Genomic DNA, 20,226 nt, shown 5'->3' with positions numbered 1-20,226 from the left:
TTGAAGTAATTTACTGAATAATTCCAGACTTACACTCATTTCTAAGTGATCCTGAGCATTTACTATTGAAAATCCAAGCTAAGTTTCTTGGATTTTAATAATTATATCTCCAAATTTGAGTAACAATTAAATGACAAGCAGAACTACCCTTGTACAAAAAATGAACATAGGGCAAAATTCCTCGTCAAGTGAATTAGCAAAGCATGGCTGGAGCAAACCAAGCTGACCAACTCACATCTGTAGAGAACTTGGTCTATAAAACCACCTGAACCTACTTTCCTTCTTACCTACTTTAGGGAAGGTAAAAAGATCAGGAACAGGGAAGAAATGCAGAACAGATGTTATCTTCAAAATGAGCTGATCCCCCACAGGTTTGTGGAGGATGTCATTTCCTACCCCCTGCATCATCCCCTGCTCCTCCTCCAGGGCGTGCAGGCAGGATTTCAGCGGGTGTAAATCATCAGAATGATGCTAAATTACACCAGCTGAGACTGGCTCTGAAACTCCTTGTGTCCTAGGAGTGAGGCTTAAGTTAAATCAAAGCTGGAAGTAAGCCTCTGTTCTCTGCTTGGTACCCACCCCACTGCTTTGGAGTTCCTTGTTGGATGTCTTCCTCACTATCCCAAGCTAGAAGAATGGGCTGAAGCCTCTGAGTGCCAGCGCCACAGTCATCATTGTGCAAAAGGCTGCTCTTCATCTATGTTATTCCAGGGCAACAGCAAAGAGATTTGCGTTGGGAATTGTCTGTTTCTTCCACCTTGGGGTCTCCAGGACTTGTCTGAGCTGTGCCCCCATGTCTAATATCAGCAATGTCTGCAGGATTTCTGGGAATCTTCCTGGTACTTCTTACATGTGGGTGTATTTACAGAGCATCAGTATTAATCAGGCAAGGAGAAAGAAGGGAGGGGGGAAAGCATTTGGGGAGTGCATTTCTTCTTCTGGGAGTGCATCTGAGGAGTGGGAAGATAGGGGCTAAAGGGGCAGCAGATGAACCTGAGATATCTCTTTTTTAGGTATTTTCTCTGCTGTTTGTGTGTGTGAACAAAAATGATGCCTGAAAACACTAATTGTCTCTTTTTTTTTTTTTTTAATTTACATGGGGAAATAGCATACCTTCAGGAATATTTGAAGCTGTGCAACGAATGTTCTTCTAGGTCCTCTCTTTGTAGTTAGAGGAACAAAGAAAAACAGAATGTTACTTGAATTAAGTGGTTTTTTTCAGAAGTTGCTAATTTATGTAAATGTTTCACAGCAACATCTGATTCTTGACTCTAGTCAGGAGAGCAAACAATCTACCAACACTCTTGTTGATTCCTGAGCAGCCTATCCTCTTTGGTAGCTGGTTTCATAGGCATTCTCTGGAGTGAAGCCTGTTTAGCCTAGGCTTAAAATGTTCAAGCAATCTGATCTTTCAGTCCAAATGATAATGAAAATATAGCAGTAATAGCTATCTCTTGAAAGATAGCTTCCCATAATTCATAAAGAACAGAATTACATTTAGGGAGCCTAATATATAGTAGAAAATAAAGTGTCTGAATTTATCATTCTGACCTTGGAAACTAACAGAGTAGTTTATTACAAATAATTAATTTTATAAATTTCTTCTATCTTGGCAACTTGACTGTGAATAGATTGCAGTTTCCTTGAAGCTATTCGTTAGCTGAATTTATTTGCTGAATAATTGATGTAAATAACTCGGTGAATAGTAAGTAATTATTCTTGGCGTCCACTTAGTTTGAAGGCAACTGCTTGGCTGCAAGTGGATGATATTAGAAATTTGAGCTGCTGTGATTTGATGGGAAGGTCACCTTCTTCCCAGGCTAACTGAATTTTGGATATTTTTAATGTAATTTGCTCTTTCCAGGCAGAAAAATTCTGCAGATTGCAGTAGGGCTGTAACAATATTCAGGGAGTATACAGCACTGCCTGGGCCGTCAGGGCAGCAGCGTATGGATCTGAGGCCTCCTCTTGCCCGTGTACTCCGATCTCCAAAGTGACTTTTTTTTTTTTTGTCTTGGACATCTCTGCCTCTACATTTGCCCTTTTCTGTGTCTCCCTCGTGCAGGAGGGAGAAGCAGGAGCTGCTGTATTTATTTCTTGTTAAACTCCTGCCTGCATCTGCAGCTTCTCCTATCTGTCCCCTTGGACAGAGGACCTGGGGATGAGATGGGAGGTTAATTGCAGCAAGCATTGCAGCTCCACGTTAAAACATCAGCATATCAGCCACAGTGTGTGTATGCATCACTGGGAGCGTTTTACAGGGCCCGTTTTCAGCGGCAGGCTGCTGCCCCGCAGAGGGACCCCAGCGAGCCGCCTTTGAGGAGCGCGGCGCTGTCGCTCCGGCCTTGCCCTCCCGCAAAGCGCCTGCTTGTCTTCCCAGTGAATTATGATTGATCACCTTCAGTGCCCTTTCCCAGGGTTTGATAAAATACGCCTCCGAGCAGTTGTCTGCGGGATTTTTGTGGCCATCTGTTGTTACCCAGGACTGTAATGTCACCGCCTAATTGTTTTGCAGACATGCTCCCTTTGCGCTGGCTCCTTGCTGGAGGAGGAGGTGGCCTGGGGCATGGGCTGTTCACTTGTGTGCTGCTTCTGCACCCAGAAACCCTCTTGCCATCAGCAGGATTGAGGTGAACCATTCCTTCTGGGCCCAGGGACACTTGGGCCAATGCAGCACCTTTATTCACAAAAATCATGCTGTTTGTGCTGGGCTTTTTTCCTCGGGCTGCTGGTGTGATGGGCAGTGCGCTACACACCCCTTGTGCAGGCTCCTTCTCCTGGAGCTGCTACATCAAAGTGCAAAGGGCTGGTGCCACTGCCGGTGCTCCCCAAATCTCATTTTTTGCAAGGTCTGTGTTGCCACCCTGAAGCTGATCCTGACAATATAACTATGAATTTCTAGCAGGAAGGAGAGGTTACCCTGGTGAGGCCACCCGCGATCGCTGTGCCCCGTAACAGCTGGCCCAGGTGGGATCCCATCAGCTGTCCTGATAAATGATGTGGGCTTCTTATTCTAAGTGAGGAAGATCTGAAGTGAGCAGGTCAAGCCCTGTGTTTATTAACAGACATGGGGTACCCGTGCTTGTTCACGAGTGCCCTCAATAGTAAGACCCTTTTGCATAGTAGAATTGATTAAAACTTGAGATAATGCAAAGCTGAAAAAAAACCAACCCAAAACAAGTGCTTAGCCCTGATGAGTTCAACTACCTGTTTCCTTTTCTCATGCTGTTCCAAATCTTGACTTTTTTTTTTTTTTCTTCCCCCCCCTCCGTTCCCCACTGACCTCCTGAGGACGCAGTCACCTTCAAGCTTAGGAAACATTCAATTTTCTACAGCTGCTGGTTCGATTGTGCTCACATAGAGACTGGAAAACCAAGACAGTTGTTGCCCCAAAGTGTTTGCCCTCGGGCAGAGGCTGTAGCTCCATCTGACTTGTGGGAAAGTGCTCGCCTTCCCAATGGGCTGTGATTTACACTCCAGCATGCAATGTACATGGTGATTGGCACCTGTTTGTGCCAATACCCAGGGCCGGGAGTTGGAAATTTGGGACATATATCTTTATGTCCCCTTCAGCCATTTTTGCAGTAGGAGCAGCAGTCTGGAAAGGGGCCGTGCTGGCATCACAAGGTGTTAAGCTGGGATGGCTGAAGGAGTTAATCTGCTGCCTCACTGTAATATAATAGAAAGAAAAACATGCCTGTGGGGCTAGTCCATTTTACTATGTAGCTTCAGCTGGTAATTAAAAAGAAACAGTTCAAAATTAAGCAGTAATATGAATAAAACCTCAAATTAAATACACCCAGGACAGGTTGCATTTTTCAATGGGTGGATGCTTAGCATATCATGAAACCAGGCTTTTGAAAAAAAAATCTCAGGCTGGATGCTTAAAACTAGGAGCTCCCCAGACACCCCCCCCCTCCCCCCCGAGCTTTGCTTTTTTCCGTGAGGGTGCCCCTTTCATTGCAGCTCACTCGTCACCAGGGCTGACTGGTACACTCTGCTCGGGGCACGTTCCCACATTCCTCCTGTTACGGTAGAGACAAAAAAGTAAAATCGAAACCCCAGATGGGCCCGGTAACAATTTTACTTGCAAGTCAAGAGCTCAAATGTGGTTTCAGGTTCTTGGGAAGGATTTCACGTGCCCCCTTTGAAGGTGGTGATCCCAAAAGTGAGGACAATGTGCCCATTTAAGGTGGAGGAAAGCCATCGTGGGCACTACCCTTTGGGCATCCTGCCAGGCATCAATTTGGAGAACGCGACTGCTGAGCAGAGTAGCAGGCTGTGACCTTCTCTGTGCATAGATCAGGCAGCTGGCTACTTTTAAATGGAGTGGTGCAACTGAGCACAGTGATATTTTTGAGGTAAAGGCATGGGGAGCAGGGAGGTGGGTGGGAAGGAGCAATAGGAGAAGAGGTATTTTCAACCACAAGCTCCCCAGCTGGCAGATTTCCAAAGATGGGAAGTGTTGTCTGAAAAAGGCTCACCCTCTGCTCACCTCACTTCTTACGTTCTTTTCCAAAGTATCTGTTACTGGACGCTTTTGGAGGATGTTGGACTTACCTAGGATGACAGCTGTTGTTTCAACGACACCTTTGAAGCAATGTGCTACAGCCCTTGCAACGCCTCTCCTGGAGTGCTGCTCTTCTCAGCAAACTTTCTCGCAAACTTCTAGTGCCCACAGAACACTTAGTTACATGAATTTCCCTGACGTTTGGGTTTCTGAATACAGAGGGTTGCTGTTGTCTAGTAAGTGTTGAGATACCCACAGGACAGGAATGGCTGAGCGGAGTCTGAGGCCAAGCCTGGCTTGCTGGGGTGGTGGCACAGGGAGGTTCAGAGGGGGGACCAAGGGGCATGCAGGAGCTGGGCTTGCGGCCAAGCCCAGGGCGTCACCAAATAGGCAGCAGGGCCGTGTCCAGTTTGTTCTGCTGGACCACTGCCTGCTATGCTTGGGTGAGTAACGTCTCTGCCTTCCTCTACACCTACGGTTTTCACATGGTCTGGTGTTCCTTTAGACAGCCATCACCTCATACCACACAGTCCACCTCCTTTCTCTTTGTGGAGTTGAGTCCATTCACATCCACTGAGCACCCCAGCATTTGTCCCTGTAGTGGTCTTTCTGGTATCTTTTATTTGAAAACCAAATGAGCATGTTAAAAATCAAACTCAGTTGCCAGCTACTGAGCCCTGGAAGAACTGTTATTCCTCTGACATGGATAAACATGAAGGGAGTAAAAAAGTAGAAGGAAACGGTTTATACCATCATGTCTGACTTGATTAAAAACTAGTATGGGAGTTTTAGGTCACTGGTAGGCATGGCCATCAGTTTCATATCCAGAGTTTCATTGTCTTCTGAGTCTTATAACTGAATAGCTGAGGTGAGTTCCAAGGAGAAGCCATTTTTTTTCTTAACCACTCTTGGTCCAGCTATAAAGAAGAAAAAAAATACTGTCTCCATTCAAGAATGCAGTCTTGTGCCAGAGGTATGAATTGAGTTTGCTGTCTATTTTCCTTTTTGTTGACAAGGTCTAAGACTGCAGTCCAAAAGTCTAACTGGTGGCATTTTGACCTGCAAGCCGTAAGTGCTGGGCAAGGTGTTGGTTACTGGAGTTTGTTGCACTTCAACCAGAAAAACACTTGCAGAAACAGACTGGTCAGTGTAACTCTTTTGTTCCAAATATTTAGCCTGTGAAGTAGGTTTAGTCATCAAAATTAGTCTGCTGAACTTAGTACAGCTGAGAAACTGGACCTATGCAAGAGTTCTGGATGCGAGTCAGTCCCTCATACAAAATCCACAAAAGCCATACATTTAGGCTGCAAATTTAACAGAGGTAATTCTATCCCTTCCACTGTTTCAGTTTTGATTAAGTTGCAAATCCTTCCTTCTGTTATTTCTTAATTTATTTGCCTAAGCTTGAATTTGGGCCTTGACCAAAGCAGAGCGGTATCCTACAGAGGGACTGCTCGCTTACACCTCTGCTGGTGGGAGGTCACGCTGCGTTGTGGTGAGGACACTGAGACTAAAACATCCTTCCACTGCAGTGTGGTGTTTCACAGAAGGGGAAAGGATGGAAATTCTGTATCAAAGCAGTTTTTCCCCCATCCCTCTCTTCTAAATTAATATGGACTTTAAGTACATTTAGAAACTAACACGGTTCATTACATTTAGAAGAAAATGTTTCAGGGCTTACCCTTCTTCCAGTAGTGCTTGTGGTACAGCCACTGTTGACTTCAGTTTACATATTTAAGACCTTGTTTTGGGTTGTTTTGACCTCTTTAATGTGGGTGTGGTGTTTATAGTAAGAACTGGGAATGATACAATGTTTCTAAATGCTGTCAAAACAGAAATTAACTGAGGTTCTGTTTTTGCTCCATGGTCTTTATTTGTGGTTTTAATGGCTGTGTACAAGGAAGGACTTGTATCTAAGAGCACAAACTGTAGCTCGCTCACCTGTTCTACCTGGTGATGCACCAAAACCTCTGGCATCTGCTCTCCAGGCTCGGAGTTCGCCGTGTGCCTGTCCCAGCCCTGCTGAAGCCAAGAATTTGGTGCAGAAGCAGTAGTACGGTAGGGTCAGCCCCAGGAACGCGCGAGACCTGCTGTCAACCAGGATATTTCTTCTCTGGCTTGGGGTTCTTGAGGCTGAGGGAATGCACATTGCAGTGTGTTCTGTCTAGCAATTATTTCTGTTCTTTTCAAATGCCTTGATTCAATCAAATGAAATTGATTGAAAAAAAAAAAAACAAAAAAAAAAAAACAAAAAAAAGCCAAAAAAAAAAACCCTGCAATTTTTACTTTTTCACTTTTAAGTTCATAATAGGAACTTTGCATAAAGAGAATAATCAGGGAACTGAAGTCAGGCTGTTGGAAGTCAGCTTCAGCAGCAGCTTTGGGTGTGCGAGGCTGAAGCCCTTATCTCCCTGCAGCTTTCTCAGCATCAAGAAACCCAATCTTGGTCCCAAGGCTGCACATTTGTAGTTAGTTAGCAGTAGTACACGCGTGACTGCTCTGCACCAGCCATGCCCGAGTGTCACCGTCATGGCTAAGCTGGTAGGATAGGTGGTGGTTAGGGGTTTCTCCAAGCGCCTCGGTCAGATTGAAACTGTTTTATTAAACTGGTTAATTGGCAGTTTGAAAGGGAGGAGGAAAAAGTGAGGTCCTTGGGTCTCCCTGGTCAGCGCCAAGCCGCAGACTGTTAACTACTCCTGCCTTTCAGAAGCAATAACTGCGGGTTTGGGGAACATATGGAACCAACTAGCCAAAAGGCTTTTATGAGGAGCTTTAACAGGGGGCACAGTTTTGTGAGCAGAAATTCCAGTGGATGAGTTAATAGTTTCACTTTCCTTAGCTGTCCCTTTATAGGAACAACAACAACAAAGTTGAATGCGTTCCTCCCGCAACCCGGGCTGTACAATGTGCCGATGCATCCAGGATTTCATTTAGACAGTGCGGGAGTCCTTTAGTAGATCCCACAGGACGTGTTTTTTGGAGCTATTTCCTGATGCTGACCTCATTAGGTGAGTTTCACAGCTCACTAATTCCTAGCAACAGCGCAAGAGATGCAAGGAAAGGGGAAACCCGTCTTCTGGAAACCAATGGGAGAGAACAGATTTGGGCAAACACTTTTATTGCTTTTCATTAATCTGGAAAATCAGAGACTTGGGTTTTCCTTTCTTTTCTTTCCTTTTGTTTTTTTTCCTTCCCCAAGCCACTATTTTGACCTAAAACTGTATATTTGATTTTCTGTTTGAGTACAGAGAAGGATCACTACAAAAGAAGAACCCCTGAAGAACCATATACCTCATGATTTATGCTGTGGTTTGTTTTGAACCAAGCGGGAGAGTGGGCATTTTTTTCCGGAGTTGCAATTTGGGCACTGACAGGATATAGTCACTTAAATGCTTCCAGTAATGCTTATTTAGTATTTGCATTGTGGTGGCACATGTCCAAAAGAGAGAGCAAAGTAAAACAATGGTTGCCTGCTCAAGAGCTGACATCATAGTGTGAAATTGAAGTACTTGTTTTTGTGGAATTGTTATTAATCATGGCTCTATGCAGAGGTCATCCTGTAACTCCAGCTACTGGAGTCCTGTGAATGCAATGGTTGTAGTTCAGCTGTGGTAAGTTCGGGACTGGAAAGTGATTTCTGCCCCATCACCTAGCAGTGAAATTTGTCTGAGTAGCAAAGTTTGATCTGAGAGTTTTTTCCAGGTTGCCTTTCATTCTCAAGTCACCTGTAGAGCAAACACTCCAGAAGAACACAGGTCCATTTCTCTTCAGCTTAACACAAAACTTGTTTCTTCTGTTGTAATTCCTGAATTTGTTGTCTATTTTAATAGGAATGTAGTTCATAAGAAGTTTGAGACCAGTCAAGTATTTTATCTGGTAATAAGCTTTCCTTGTCTTGTTTTACGATGTCCTCTCAGATGCCCTCATGAAGCTGTTCTTCCATTGTGGCACCGTTTGGGACCATAGTCAGATAAATTGAAGAGGTGGCCCTAGCAACCTTTCCACTTGGTTAGAAATCCATAGTATTGCCTCCTAGACAAAGTGATAGGCACAGAGGTGAGCTGCCATCAGAGTCTGTCAGAAATTGATTTCTGACAAAGCGTGTGAGCATCCAGGGTGAAAGGATACAGCTAACTCTGCATCCTTGAGCTGATGTTTGGTGATGATCATGGCAAAGAATCCAAGCGCTGAATAGCATCTTTTTAGAAAAGTGAACATCTTATTTCTTCTTTTATGCTGTTCAGGACCTTATGACTAAAATATTTTACGAGCAGCTGACATAAACCAGGCATGGTACTGTATTTGACAAGGGATGTTGGTGTTTTCTGGGCTTTTTTTACTCTCCTCAGCTGGGGCCAAATGCACTTAAGATGGGTAAGGAGAAATCTGTCCTGTACAAAGGCCATGATTTCTCCTCTTTAGCTACTACATACAGCACTAACATGCTGATGGCCTTCAGGAGCCTTTAAATGTCCAGTCTGAAGTTGCAGACTTGTGGCGCAATAAAATACAATATATGAAGGTTTGCAAGAGTACCTTTGAACGAGTAGTACTTTTATCTAGCTTTGCTCCTAAAACCAAACGCAATGAAGAACATTGTTTGTGGTGGAAAGCCTCAAGTGTTCGTAAGCCCAGGTACGTGTCTATTCACTTCCCCGCCCTACTTGGAAAGGCAGCAGTACTTTACTAGATCTGTTTCTGTGGATTGCGTTTACTTACCTAAAAGCCGACTCTCATTAAAATATCATGTAAAATCAAACTATCTACTCCCATGGGCCTGCAGAATGAAGTTCAAACTGTCCCAACAGCTGATACTGTTGTGTATATACCAACACTTCTATGCAACGCCAGCCTCCTTTGGAACCTTGAGACCCAGTGCAGTTTTGTCTGCTTGCTTCATATGAACGGTTTGGAGGTTTTCTAATATTTAATCTTTTGAAGCTGAAAGTTAAAGAGCTTAAACACCGAAGTTGATTTCTATGTGAAGCAGACTTTTGTAACCCATTCCTTCCATTAACGTGTGACTGCATGTGGGGGAGAAATACTGTTTGAGTGTCAAAGTAATCAGTGAAGCTGTTTGCTTTATTGGTCTTCGTTGGGCTTGTTTGGTCCCTTGTTGAGGCTTGCATTGAGCTTGCACGTGGATGAGACAGGGTGGTCTCTGCAGATTTGATTGCAATTGAAAATCATAGAGGCAAAAAGAGCAAAGGTTGAATTGAAGTAGCAGCACAGATCCTGTTGGGTGATGGTGAGGACAGTTGGCATGAACATAAGAAATGGCCGAGTCTTGTTCACCAAGAAATGAAACTTGGGGTTTCTGTAGACATCCACCCTCCTGGGGATCTTTCAGTTGAAGTCACCAGGAATGCAAGACCTATCTCCCTGCCTAGATCTACTGCATCCCCTCTGACCTGCCCATGGCAGAAATAACTGGTCTAGCCACCTTACCCTTGAGATGGCCAGAATCTGTGCAAAAGAGCTGCTAAAAAAGTCTGGCCTGATGGTTCTTGACACTGTGTGGAATAGGTGGTACCCACTCTCTTAGGCAGTAAAACAGGACCTATAGGTCTGCCCTAAGGGCTGAGCGGCTGTCTCCAAACACCCAAATAAAGTCAGTGTGTTGAGTTGCTGCTTTGCACAGGAGAATGACACCACTTAGATAAAAAGGCTTCGCCTTGGTAGGGTGAAAATCCCTCTCTGTTGTCCATGGTTGATCCGTTGCAAAGGGGGGCCAGAGACAGCAGTGCAAAAATGGCTTTCAAAGCAAACCATTGGGAGGACCATAAATTGCGTGAATAAAAATGCACTTTCCCAGAGACGAAGTCATAACTTCCCATCACTTCCCAGAACAAATACCGTCTGCTATATTTATTAGGTGGGACTGTGTATAGGCAGTCTCTCTAAGTGTGTTTATTTTGAAGTCATCAGTTGTTCTGTAATCTCACGCACCTCTGGGAGATTTAACTCAGATAGGGGTTTAGGCTGGAGGTCATGAGGTCACTGATACAAAGATAGAGAGAAGGAAAGGAAACAGCGTTGTTTTTGTGGCATTATCTGAACAGTAAGGAAAAATAAATTCAGGTTTTAAGATGGCTTTAACCTGACTCTGAAGGAAATTATCTACAAATCCAGCCAACGAGCAGGTGGCTGTGATGAGACCTCACTTCTCTTTGAGTTTGTTTTGAGCCACCCGACCGAAAACCATGGTGGTTATGGCTTGATTAAGCAAGACTTCTCCAGAAATCTGTTGAAGTGGTTACAGTTTTTCTTTAGCATATTAAAAGGTTTGAGTTTCTAATTTTAATTTCCCTCCTAAAATAAAATCTCTTGAGTTGCTTGTCAGCCAGTAGTTTGAACACAGTGATGAGCTCCCATGCAATGGTAGCAGTGTGCTGGACATCAGCTGGTGGCCAGCATCACCTCTAGGTCCCAGACCTGCTCGGGGTGCAGAGAGCAGGGAGACACGAACATCCTCACACTGATGAAATCTGGGGTTCAGTGCATGGGGGCCCATCTACTGTTATAATCTCCAAATAACACATTCTGTCTCATGTGGAGTCTTTGATGTCTTATAAGAAGTGAACTCGTACTGTGGACTTTTCTGCAACCTAGCACTTAATTTCAAACAACATACAGGCAATTTTCTATAAGACCTCTAACCTTCTGCAAATGTCACTGAAATCACCTAATAGGTTCCAAATTTATTAAGAGGAGACAGACAGACCTCGAGCATTAATGCACAGGACTAGTTTCCTCAGCAAGCCAGAATAACCAAAAAAAAAAAAAAAAAAAGGAGTAAAGTAAGGATTTGTTTATCGCCTTCTTAATATGTTATAACACACAGTCTCATCCTCAGGGTTTGTTAGTGGTTTGTATATGTGTGTGCCTGTGTGTATACATATTTTTGTATATAAAAATCCAGCAATATCCATTGTTTAAAAAATCAAAAATGAGAAGGATTTTACTAAAAGCGTTTTGGGAAAACCTCTGCTCTCAGTTTTCCTGTCAATGTTTTTCTAAGCTTTTATTTTTATTAGCCAAAATGTTTAGAATCCCCAGGAAATCCTGGGATGAACCATTTCCTCTTTGAGCCGTAGCCCTTAGGGGAGAAAGAAAAAGCTCAGATCCTTTCAAAGGTTAGAAATTTTTCAAACTGTATTTTTTGCAGATTTTTTGAATTAGAGAAAAAACTAAGTTAGGAAGATGCTTAACTTCAGGTTGTGGTCCTGGGAAAGATTGATCTCTTTGTAGAAAAGCCTGAAGAGGTTCTTAGATCTGCGCAAGGAAATCTTTTAGGCTTGGATCTTAATGGGGAACTGATTGCTGAACTGAGGTATAACAGGCTCAGTTGAAAAACCATCTTTAATTTTTTTAAAAGTAAATTTTAAAATAACATTTGCTTTTCCTCAATCAATTTGTATATGTTAGCATGTAACAGCTTTGTTGTCCCTGCTTCTTATAGGGGGGTTAGACTGGATGACCTTTAAAGGTCCTTTCCAACCCAAACCATTCTATGGTTCTATTAAGAGGCTGTTAGTGCCCTGGAGATACTTCTTTTTTTTTAAAAAAAAAAAAAAAATCTCAGGTCATATTTGTTATGTCCCTGAGGTTTTGCAGGAGTAAATCCAATTGACTGTTACCTTTCATTCAGATAAACTTCAGTGGGAATCATAATTTTAAAATAATAAGAACTTCCATCCTGGAATTACATATGTACATTGTTAATTTTAAAATCCTCTGAGGTTCACTCCTTAAAGTGGGTTCATTTGCTTGAAGTTAAGAAGGTAAGTAAGAATATGCGTGACAGACCTCAGCCTAGCTGGCCCAGCTGGAGCTCACCATCGGTTACTTTACCCAGATTTTGAAAGGGTCGTTACTCTTTGGGATGGAGAGGGCACTGCTGTTATAAATGAGAGAAGCTGAAAATGTTGTGAAACATGAGGTTGAGGGATGCAGAAGTCTTTTGATGAAAAATGACACATCAATATAATTTTTCAGAACTCTGAATATGCACTCACTAAATATCATTTTATTTTAGGAAAAGGGCATTTACTTATTTATATAATTTGTGACAAACTGTCTTAACTACTCTTCCTCAGATTTATTCATCTACTTGTAATCAAGTTTCTTTGGAACGTTCTTGGAAAGCTGAACATGAAAAGCCCAGACTTGGTGGTTCAGTAACTGTTATAAATTACTCCCATGGTCTATCACAAATATTAAAAGATTTGTGATAATTCATGTGAAATTTAGTAGCCTTTTTGGTAATGCAAGGAAAAAAGTATAAAAAAGTATCATCTTTAAAGACATTTATTTTTCTGTTTACCTAAATTTACATAGTGAAGAGTGTTTCTGTTTTCTTGGTATTTTCAGGTTTGGGATGGGGACCGTCAACTAATCTGCTGGGACAGTGTTACAATTCAGTGTCTGTTCACTTTTCAAAAGGGTTGGTGAAGGGGAAAAGACTAAAGGAGGAAGACTAATAATAAATTTCCTAAAGTTTCTGCTGCTAGAAGCAGGCTCTAAGTCCTAATACAACAACTGAGACTTCAAAAGTTCAGAAGATTTTTATTTTCATCAAAACCTTCCAGCTGAGTTTGGGCTCTGGATTTAAGCTAATGGATAGGAAAGAGTCAGAGCAAATAGAAGTTTCCTTAAATTAGGGTCTTTTTCATTCCAGTGTCCCTCATGTAGCCAAGTAGTCAGCACAGATAGCCTAAAATTTCTCAGACCATGATCTCTGAGCAGTATATATGTGTTGTGATGTTATACTTTATGTAGAATATCAAGGGTTTTATAATAAAGTCTTCTACTAGCAGGAGACCTTGTGTCTGACTTCCCTTCCAGTTGGGTATGCCTACAGACCAGCCCTAAAGACTGTCGACCAGAGTGGGTCAATAGGTTTCAGGTGCGGGAGAGTTTTTCAAAGTTTGGCCACCTAGGCTTTGCTGCTTTCTTTAACGTCTCCCTTGTTTTTCTTGTCTGTGTTTCTACAGGTGCTCTTTGCTCTAAACCAAACTCTGCTCCAACATGAAAGCCTCCGAGCGGGTAGTTTGCAGGCGCCGTACACCACTGAAGATCTCATCAAGCATTATAACTGTGGAGACCTGAATGCTGTCATCTTCAACCATGACACTTCTCAGGTAAGCAAAAGTGTTGCAGATGGGCCAGCTAATTGAAAACAAAAGAGCTGGTTTAATAGCGATGTCCTGGTCATCACTTTATACTCCTTCTCCTCTTTCCCCTGTTCCTTTTGATGCCCTGTGTTTCCTTTCCACACGTGGCTCATTTGCCTAGTGAGAGAGTGGGGTTTCCTTGGTATTGCTTGGGCTCTGGGGAAGGGACTGCCTGGAACACTTTCCTAGGAATGTGCCTGAAAAAAAGTTAATTATGGATTTTTGTGGGGCTGTTGAATGTAGTCCCCTCATTAAGGAAGGGGAAAAAAAAATCTTTGTAATATTTGAGATTATATATGAAGAGGAAGTGAACCTTATGTAAATACTCTATAAAGTAAATAACTTCTCAAACATGTCATAATTCAATAATTTTGTATGTGTCTCAGGCAGCCCTTCAGTCTCTGTTTATCTTAGTTATCCAATGCTATTAAAAACTCTCAGTGGAGCAGAAATCTGCTTTCCAGACCAGTTTGATAGTTCATGGCAAACTGAGATTCTTATTTAATACGTAGCTTCCTCTTTCTCCTTTCCTGTTAATTCTATGGAAAACTGGTCTTTGGATGCCATCTCCTACCTTTCCTTTTTTTGATAAATGTTCCCAGGTTCCTGTCTCAGGTGCAGTGACTTACTTGGATGGGACCTGTATAAGCTTTGTCAGCCACCATCCAATAATCATGATAGTGGTTTACCATTAGCAAATGCAAATCAAGGATAACTGTGACTTCGAGAGAGAAATGAGATAGAGTGAGCTCAGTCTGTTGATTGAGGCAAAGGTCTCTGAGACATCTTCTCTTGCCATCGCTATCTTGAGTTGCACAGGGCTCAGTGGGTCACTTGTTTCTCTGAGGAGCAGCTGGGAAAGCAAGGAGGCCCCCAACCTGGCTGTAAGGTCAAACTCTCCAAGCTGCACTCTATGACATGGGTGTTCTCCCAGAGGTCTTGTATCCCCCTCTGAGAAGTTCCAAGGAGAAATGTAAAAGACACCCAGCAGCAACTGGAGCTACTCTTCCATGTCACCTATCACAGAACTAGCCTGCCCCTCAAAAGGAGCAGAAAAACATCAGAGGTGCTTAAATTCTGGACTAATGGTTGTTTCTCCTCTTTTTCCCTGTCTGGTTGTCATTTTCAAATAGTAGAAAAAGCGTTTGATGGTAGTGAATGGGATAAAAACCCTTTGCTGTCCCAGTTAATCCAGTCGTAGAAAGTGATTCATTGTTTTAGCATCACTAAGCAGGACATAATGGGGTGGTTAATGTGGCAGTACTGAAACAGAAGTCTGCATAGTACCAAAGCTACCAGAGCTGTTCACTCTGGTCAGCCTTGCACTGAAAAGTAAAGGGAGAAAGCAACTCGGGTAGGAATACATCTCTAAAGATGAGATGTGTGAGCTGGAAAAGGTAGAAGGCTCATGACTTCAGAGGATCCTGGAGAAGTCAATGGTTGTAACTATTCCTGCAGTGTCGAGGCGCAACACGTGAGATAAACACATAGTGATTATGGAGAAATAACTCTTGCAATGTGTGGTGGTATATTTCCCAGGGATGCAAAGAAAGAACTACTGGTACGTAAAACTGTGAAGACAGTCCTGGCATCTGAATGTCATCTTTGAATCTCCATCAGTGTAATTTCTCCAGCAATAAAGCCTTTGTCCCTGGGACAAGTTGTGGCATTCACACTGGTAGCATTGACTTGCAGACATCTGTGATTTGTTGACACAATGTCCTGTAACAGACCTCTGGGTTTGACTTGAGAGGAACAGGTTGCAGTAAAAACTTCTCTATCCCTGCAAGTTCTTGGATCAAATGTGAGTTTAAAAACAGCGTTAAAGAAAGAAGAAAGACGCCAACAACCAATCAGAGTTCAAGCACTGGTGTTAGTCATGGTCCCAGAGCGCATGCAGTTGATAGAGATTATAACACTTACTGGCCGTGGAAAATTAAAATCCCTGTATGTATACTAGTCCCTGCAGAACTCTAAATGTTGTGGAGTATTTTCCTCTCACGGGTTGTTGTTTTTAATTTGGGTAAAGAGGTTTTTTGTTTGGTAGTGTTTTCATAAACCAGCTTTGTACCATTTATTTTTAAGTACAAGCAGAACAAAATACAAAATTAAAACCTAAAATAAACTCCCTATTCAGGTCAACTTTTGCCAGTTGTGGTCATTCCAAAGTTTATTCTGTGTGGTTTTTGCAAGGATCATAGAATCATAGAATCATAGAATGGTTAGGGTTGGAAGGGACCTTCAAAGGTCATCTAGTCCAACCCCCCTGCAAGGAGCAGGGACATCCCTGACTAGATCAGGTTGCTCAGAGCCTCATCCAGCCCGGCCTTGAACGTTTCCAGGGATGGGGCCTCCACCACCTTTCTGGGCAACCTGTTCCAGTGTTCTGTAACTCGCATCATAAAAAATTTTTTCCTAATTTCCAATCTAAATCTACCCCCCTCTATTTTAAAACCATTACCTCTCGTCCTATTGCAACAGGCCCTACTAGACAGCCTTTCCCCATCTTTCTTTTGGGCCCCCTTGAGGTACTGGAAGACAGCTATCAGGTCTCCCTGGAGCCTCCTCTTCTGCAGGCTGAACAGCCCCAACTCTCTCAGCCTGGCCTCATAAGAGAGGTGCTCCAGCCCTTTTATCATCTTCGTGGCCCTCCTCTGGACCTTCTCCAACTGGTCCCTGTCCTTCTTATGTTGGGGGCTCCAGAACTGGACACAGTACTCCAGGTGAGGTCTCACCAGGGCAGAGTAGAGGGGGAGAATCACCTCCCTCGACCTGCTGGCCACGCTCCTCTTGATGCAGCCCAGGATGCGGTTGGCCTTCTGGGCCGCAAGGGCGCATTGCCGGCTCATGTTAAGCTTCTCATCCACCAGCACTCCCAAATCCTTCTCCTCAGGGCTGCTCTCAATCCATTCCCCGCCCAGCCTGTGTTTGTGCCTGGGATTGCCATGACCCAGGTGCAGGACCTTGCACTTGGCCTGGTTGAACTTCATGAGGTTGGCACGGGCCCACCTCTCCAGCCTGTCAAGGTCCCTCTGGATGGCATCCCTCCCTTCCAGCGTGTCAACGGCACCACACAACTTGGTGTCGTCGGCGAACTTGCTGAGGGTGCACTCTATCCCACTGTCCATGTTGCCCACAAAGATATTGAACAGGGCCGGGCCCAACACGGACCCCTGAGGGACGCCACTCGTGACCAGTCTCCACATGGACATTGAGCTGTTGACCACCACTCTCTGAGTGCGGCCATCCAGCCAACTCCTTATCCACCGAGTGGTCCGTCCATCAAACCCATGCCTCTCTAGTTTAGAGAGAAGGATGTCAGGCGGGAAAGAGAAGGATGTCATGCGGATGATAGACTCTTTGTCATTTGGTTACCAAACTAGATTAGCCTCATTTAAATATATCACATGAAGCATCTCCTGTGGGATCTTTCTCTGGAGACATTAGATGTAGGTACATTTGTCATGTGCTGAGAATGTATTCCAGGTGTCATCAGGTGACAACAACTAGCCTAGGAGTGCAGAAAAACCATAGATACCCCAAGTGAGATGTATCATCACTTAAACTTCAGGGCAGGTACCCATGCCAGCCTTGGGAAATAAGAGCATCACAATGTTTTCAGAAGGAGTTCCCATTCTTCCATGATATGCAACTGCTGTCTAGCACTTCAGAGGTCCAGTAAGTCCTTGCAGCTGGTACCATTAATGCAACTTTGAAATATCACATAGAAAGGAACAAAAGGTCAGGAATGGGATCATAAGACTCAACGCTTATTTGAACAGTGAGAGGCCAGAAATTCAGCTCCATCCCGGAGGGGCATGGAGATTTGCAGAAGGCTGTGACTCTCATTCTTTGAGGATTCATTTGGAGGTTGTTTGTAAGGTTACTAGGGCCTGCTTGTCCCATGAAGGTTTGAAGGAGCTGCAGAATAAAGGCGAACCTGTCCTTGAGTTGCCACAGTTCAGAGCCATTGGTTTAGATGACTAATGAACTGGGAAGTAGCTGAGAATGTCTAACGTAGGTGCAGGGACAGTGGTGGTGGTGAGTATATATCTAGATGCAGTAACTTCCTGAATTCCTCTAGCATGAATCTTGGGAGGCAGAGCATCTTCAGCAGCTATCTGCAAGACGTTGAGATGCCTTTAGAGCAAAACTCATCCTGGAACGGAAAGAAGGACCAGAGTGGAAATAGTTTATGTGAGGTGTTAGGGATTAGTTTCTTCAGCTTCTTCAGCCTCCCTGAGGGAGTTTGGGAAATCTACAGTTTCTCAGCACCAGTCAGGTTGACTCCTGCAGCTTTTGGGAGAAGAGGACAGAATCCCAGGGGCTGAGTCTGTGCCAAGGGGGTGCACAGAAGGGGCAGTGCCAGGAGGAAAAGCGCACAGAAAGGTATTTCCTAGACTGAAATGAGAGCTTGGGCACCAGGTGAGAGGACAGCTCCTTTGGCATCCAGGGACCAGGACAGGGACAGGATGGACCGGTGAGATATTCCCTGCCTTTGGGTCGGGAATCCCAGCTCAGCCAGGGTAAGGTGCTTGAAATGGAGGAATGTGAACAGGTCCCCCAAATCCCTGCCATTTTCCTATCCCAGAGCCATCAGCACTGACGACAGTGGAGGACTAAACAAACCCTTCTCAGTTTCAGGGTTTTTTTCTAGATTTTAATTAAGAACAGTGAAAGGGGGAAACACCTCTGCTTTCCTGTGGTTATATTACATTCCTCATTCCTTTCTCTCTTTTTCTTAAATTTTGTTTCCAAGCACCATTTTTCCAAACGTATAAATCCTTATTTAAACTTAATAAAACTTTAAGAGGCTGAGTTTGTTCAGTTAGACTATGACCCAAAAGTGGAGTAGGAAACATCTCTCGTGCTTCTACAGCCTTCTGCAAACACTTGATTCTCTTGTGACTTTTGCAATCAAGACACTTACATTGGAGTTTCTGGGCAGAGAGTCAAAATGATAGTGAAGAGAAGTATTCGGGTTAAGGTATTCTAAGTTAAAGATAGAATAGGCGTATTTTCTGCTTTTTCTTCAGATTTTTTCCCTTCAAAGAAGTTATAGTTTATTTCTCTCCTTTTGAAAAAACTTCTCTGTAAGTGAAAAGGCATTGGATTAGATCAGCAGCTTTAACTTCTATGTTCTGTCTGACGCTCTCACAAGGGAATTGAGGTCAGTATGTCCAGATATACTAAAATGCAAAAAATCTGTTAGTGCAAAATCAGAAAATTATCTTCTTCCAGAGAATATTTTTTTCTTACATGAGACAGTTAGGAAATTGCCTAATGACCTGAAGCCTTGGTGAGGAAAAAGTAGGGTGCAGAACAATTTATCTTGTATTTTTTTTTCCCTAAATCTGATGTAAAGGTTTTTACTTAAACATTTTGATCTGATACATCTAGAGTTTGGGGTTCAGGGATGTCTTACAGCAGTTGCTTCCTGTGATTGGTTTTGAGATGTTCAATTTTTGAAGGACAGTTCTGTAAAGTAGATTCACCTTTGCCAGCCTGGAATTAGCTGGTTGTGTGTTTCCTTGTATTCCCATGTACACTATATTAAGAGGGACATCAAAAAGCCGAGGCTGAGATTTTTCTCCTTCAGCCCTTCCCAAAAGTTTATACCTGTGGTTTCCAGCTATTGTTTCTCTTCTTCTGTCCTTGGCCATTCTCCTGACCTGAGGAGAGGCTCCTGTCCAGGAGAAGATAGTTTCTCTTCTCTCGTTGCTGATCTGGCATATCAGAGGCATGCAGCTACACTGCTTACTTTATAGACAGTTTTCTTCAGGCCAGGTCCTGTTGGTTCCATGCTTGTTATTTGCCTATGCCATTTAGGGTTAACACCACAATCCAAGAGTCATACCTGCCACTTATAAAGAATCTTTCATCTAGAGAGCCTTAAGTTTTGTTTTAGACTGTATTCAAAGCCCATTGAAGTAATGGAGAATATTTCCATGCCTTCAGCGGGCTTTGTATGAGTCGCAGGGGCCCAGACATCATTGGTTAGCAAAATGAAGACATCAGGTTAGGCCACTGAAGAACCCAGTCTACAGGCTTTATGATCACCTGAGTATAACAATCTTCTTGTTGCCAGGAGAGGTGAGGTCTTGGCTTCATCCTACACAGAAAAGCAAGCTACGGAGTGAAGTTACTTGGCAGTCACCACAGCCTGCAGACATCTCAACCCCTTTTGGGTACTCGGGGCTCACTGTACCTTCTTCTTCAAGCTGTGTCATAGAATCATAGAATCATAGAATGGTTAGGGTTGGAAGGGACCTTCAAAGGTCATCTAGTCCAACCCCCCTGCAAGGAGCAGGGACATCCCTGACTAGGTCAGGTTGCTCAGAGCCTCATCCAGCCTGGCCTTGAACGTTTCCAGAGAACATCAGAAACAACTGAGCTTTTTCTGTAACTTACTAGAATGATGTCAGCCGTGTCTTGAGTTGCCTCTGCAACTTCAAAATCCCATGGAATCATGCTGAAACAGTGTTTGCCATCTGAAAACCGTGTGATTGTCCTGATAACAAGATTTCACAGATCAATATG

The 20,226-nt window shown here is 43.5% G+C and overlaps 1 protein-coding gene across 1 annotated transcript in view; it reads left to right on the top strand.

Annotated features, from left to right (window-relative positions):
* The window catches only part of TRABD2B (TraB domain containing 2B), a 291,275-nt gene that overhangs the window by 143,908 nt on the left and 127,141 nt on the right, over positions 1-20,226 (top strand). Inside the window, exon 3 of the mRNA XM_086754014.1 lies at positions 13,507-13,653. Coding sequence (XP_086610140.1) covers positions 13,507-13,653 — 147 coding nt within the window. The remainder of the gene's footprint in view (positions 1-13,506; positions 13,654-20,226) is intronic.

The sequence above is a fragment of the Chlamydotis macqueenii genome, chromosome 8 (genome assembly GCF_036417535.1).
Source record: "Chlamydotis macqueenii isolate bChlMac1 chromosome 8, bChlMac1.mat, whole genome shotgun sequence".
NCBI classification, from domain to species: domain Eukaryota; kingdom Metazoa; phylum Chordata; class Aves; order Otidiformes; family Otididae; genus Chlamydotis; species Chlamydotis macqueenii.
Note: the sequence above shows the minus strand (reverse complement) of the source record. Positions and strands in the feature narration are given on the sequence as shown.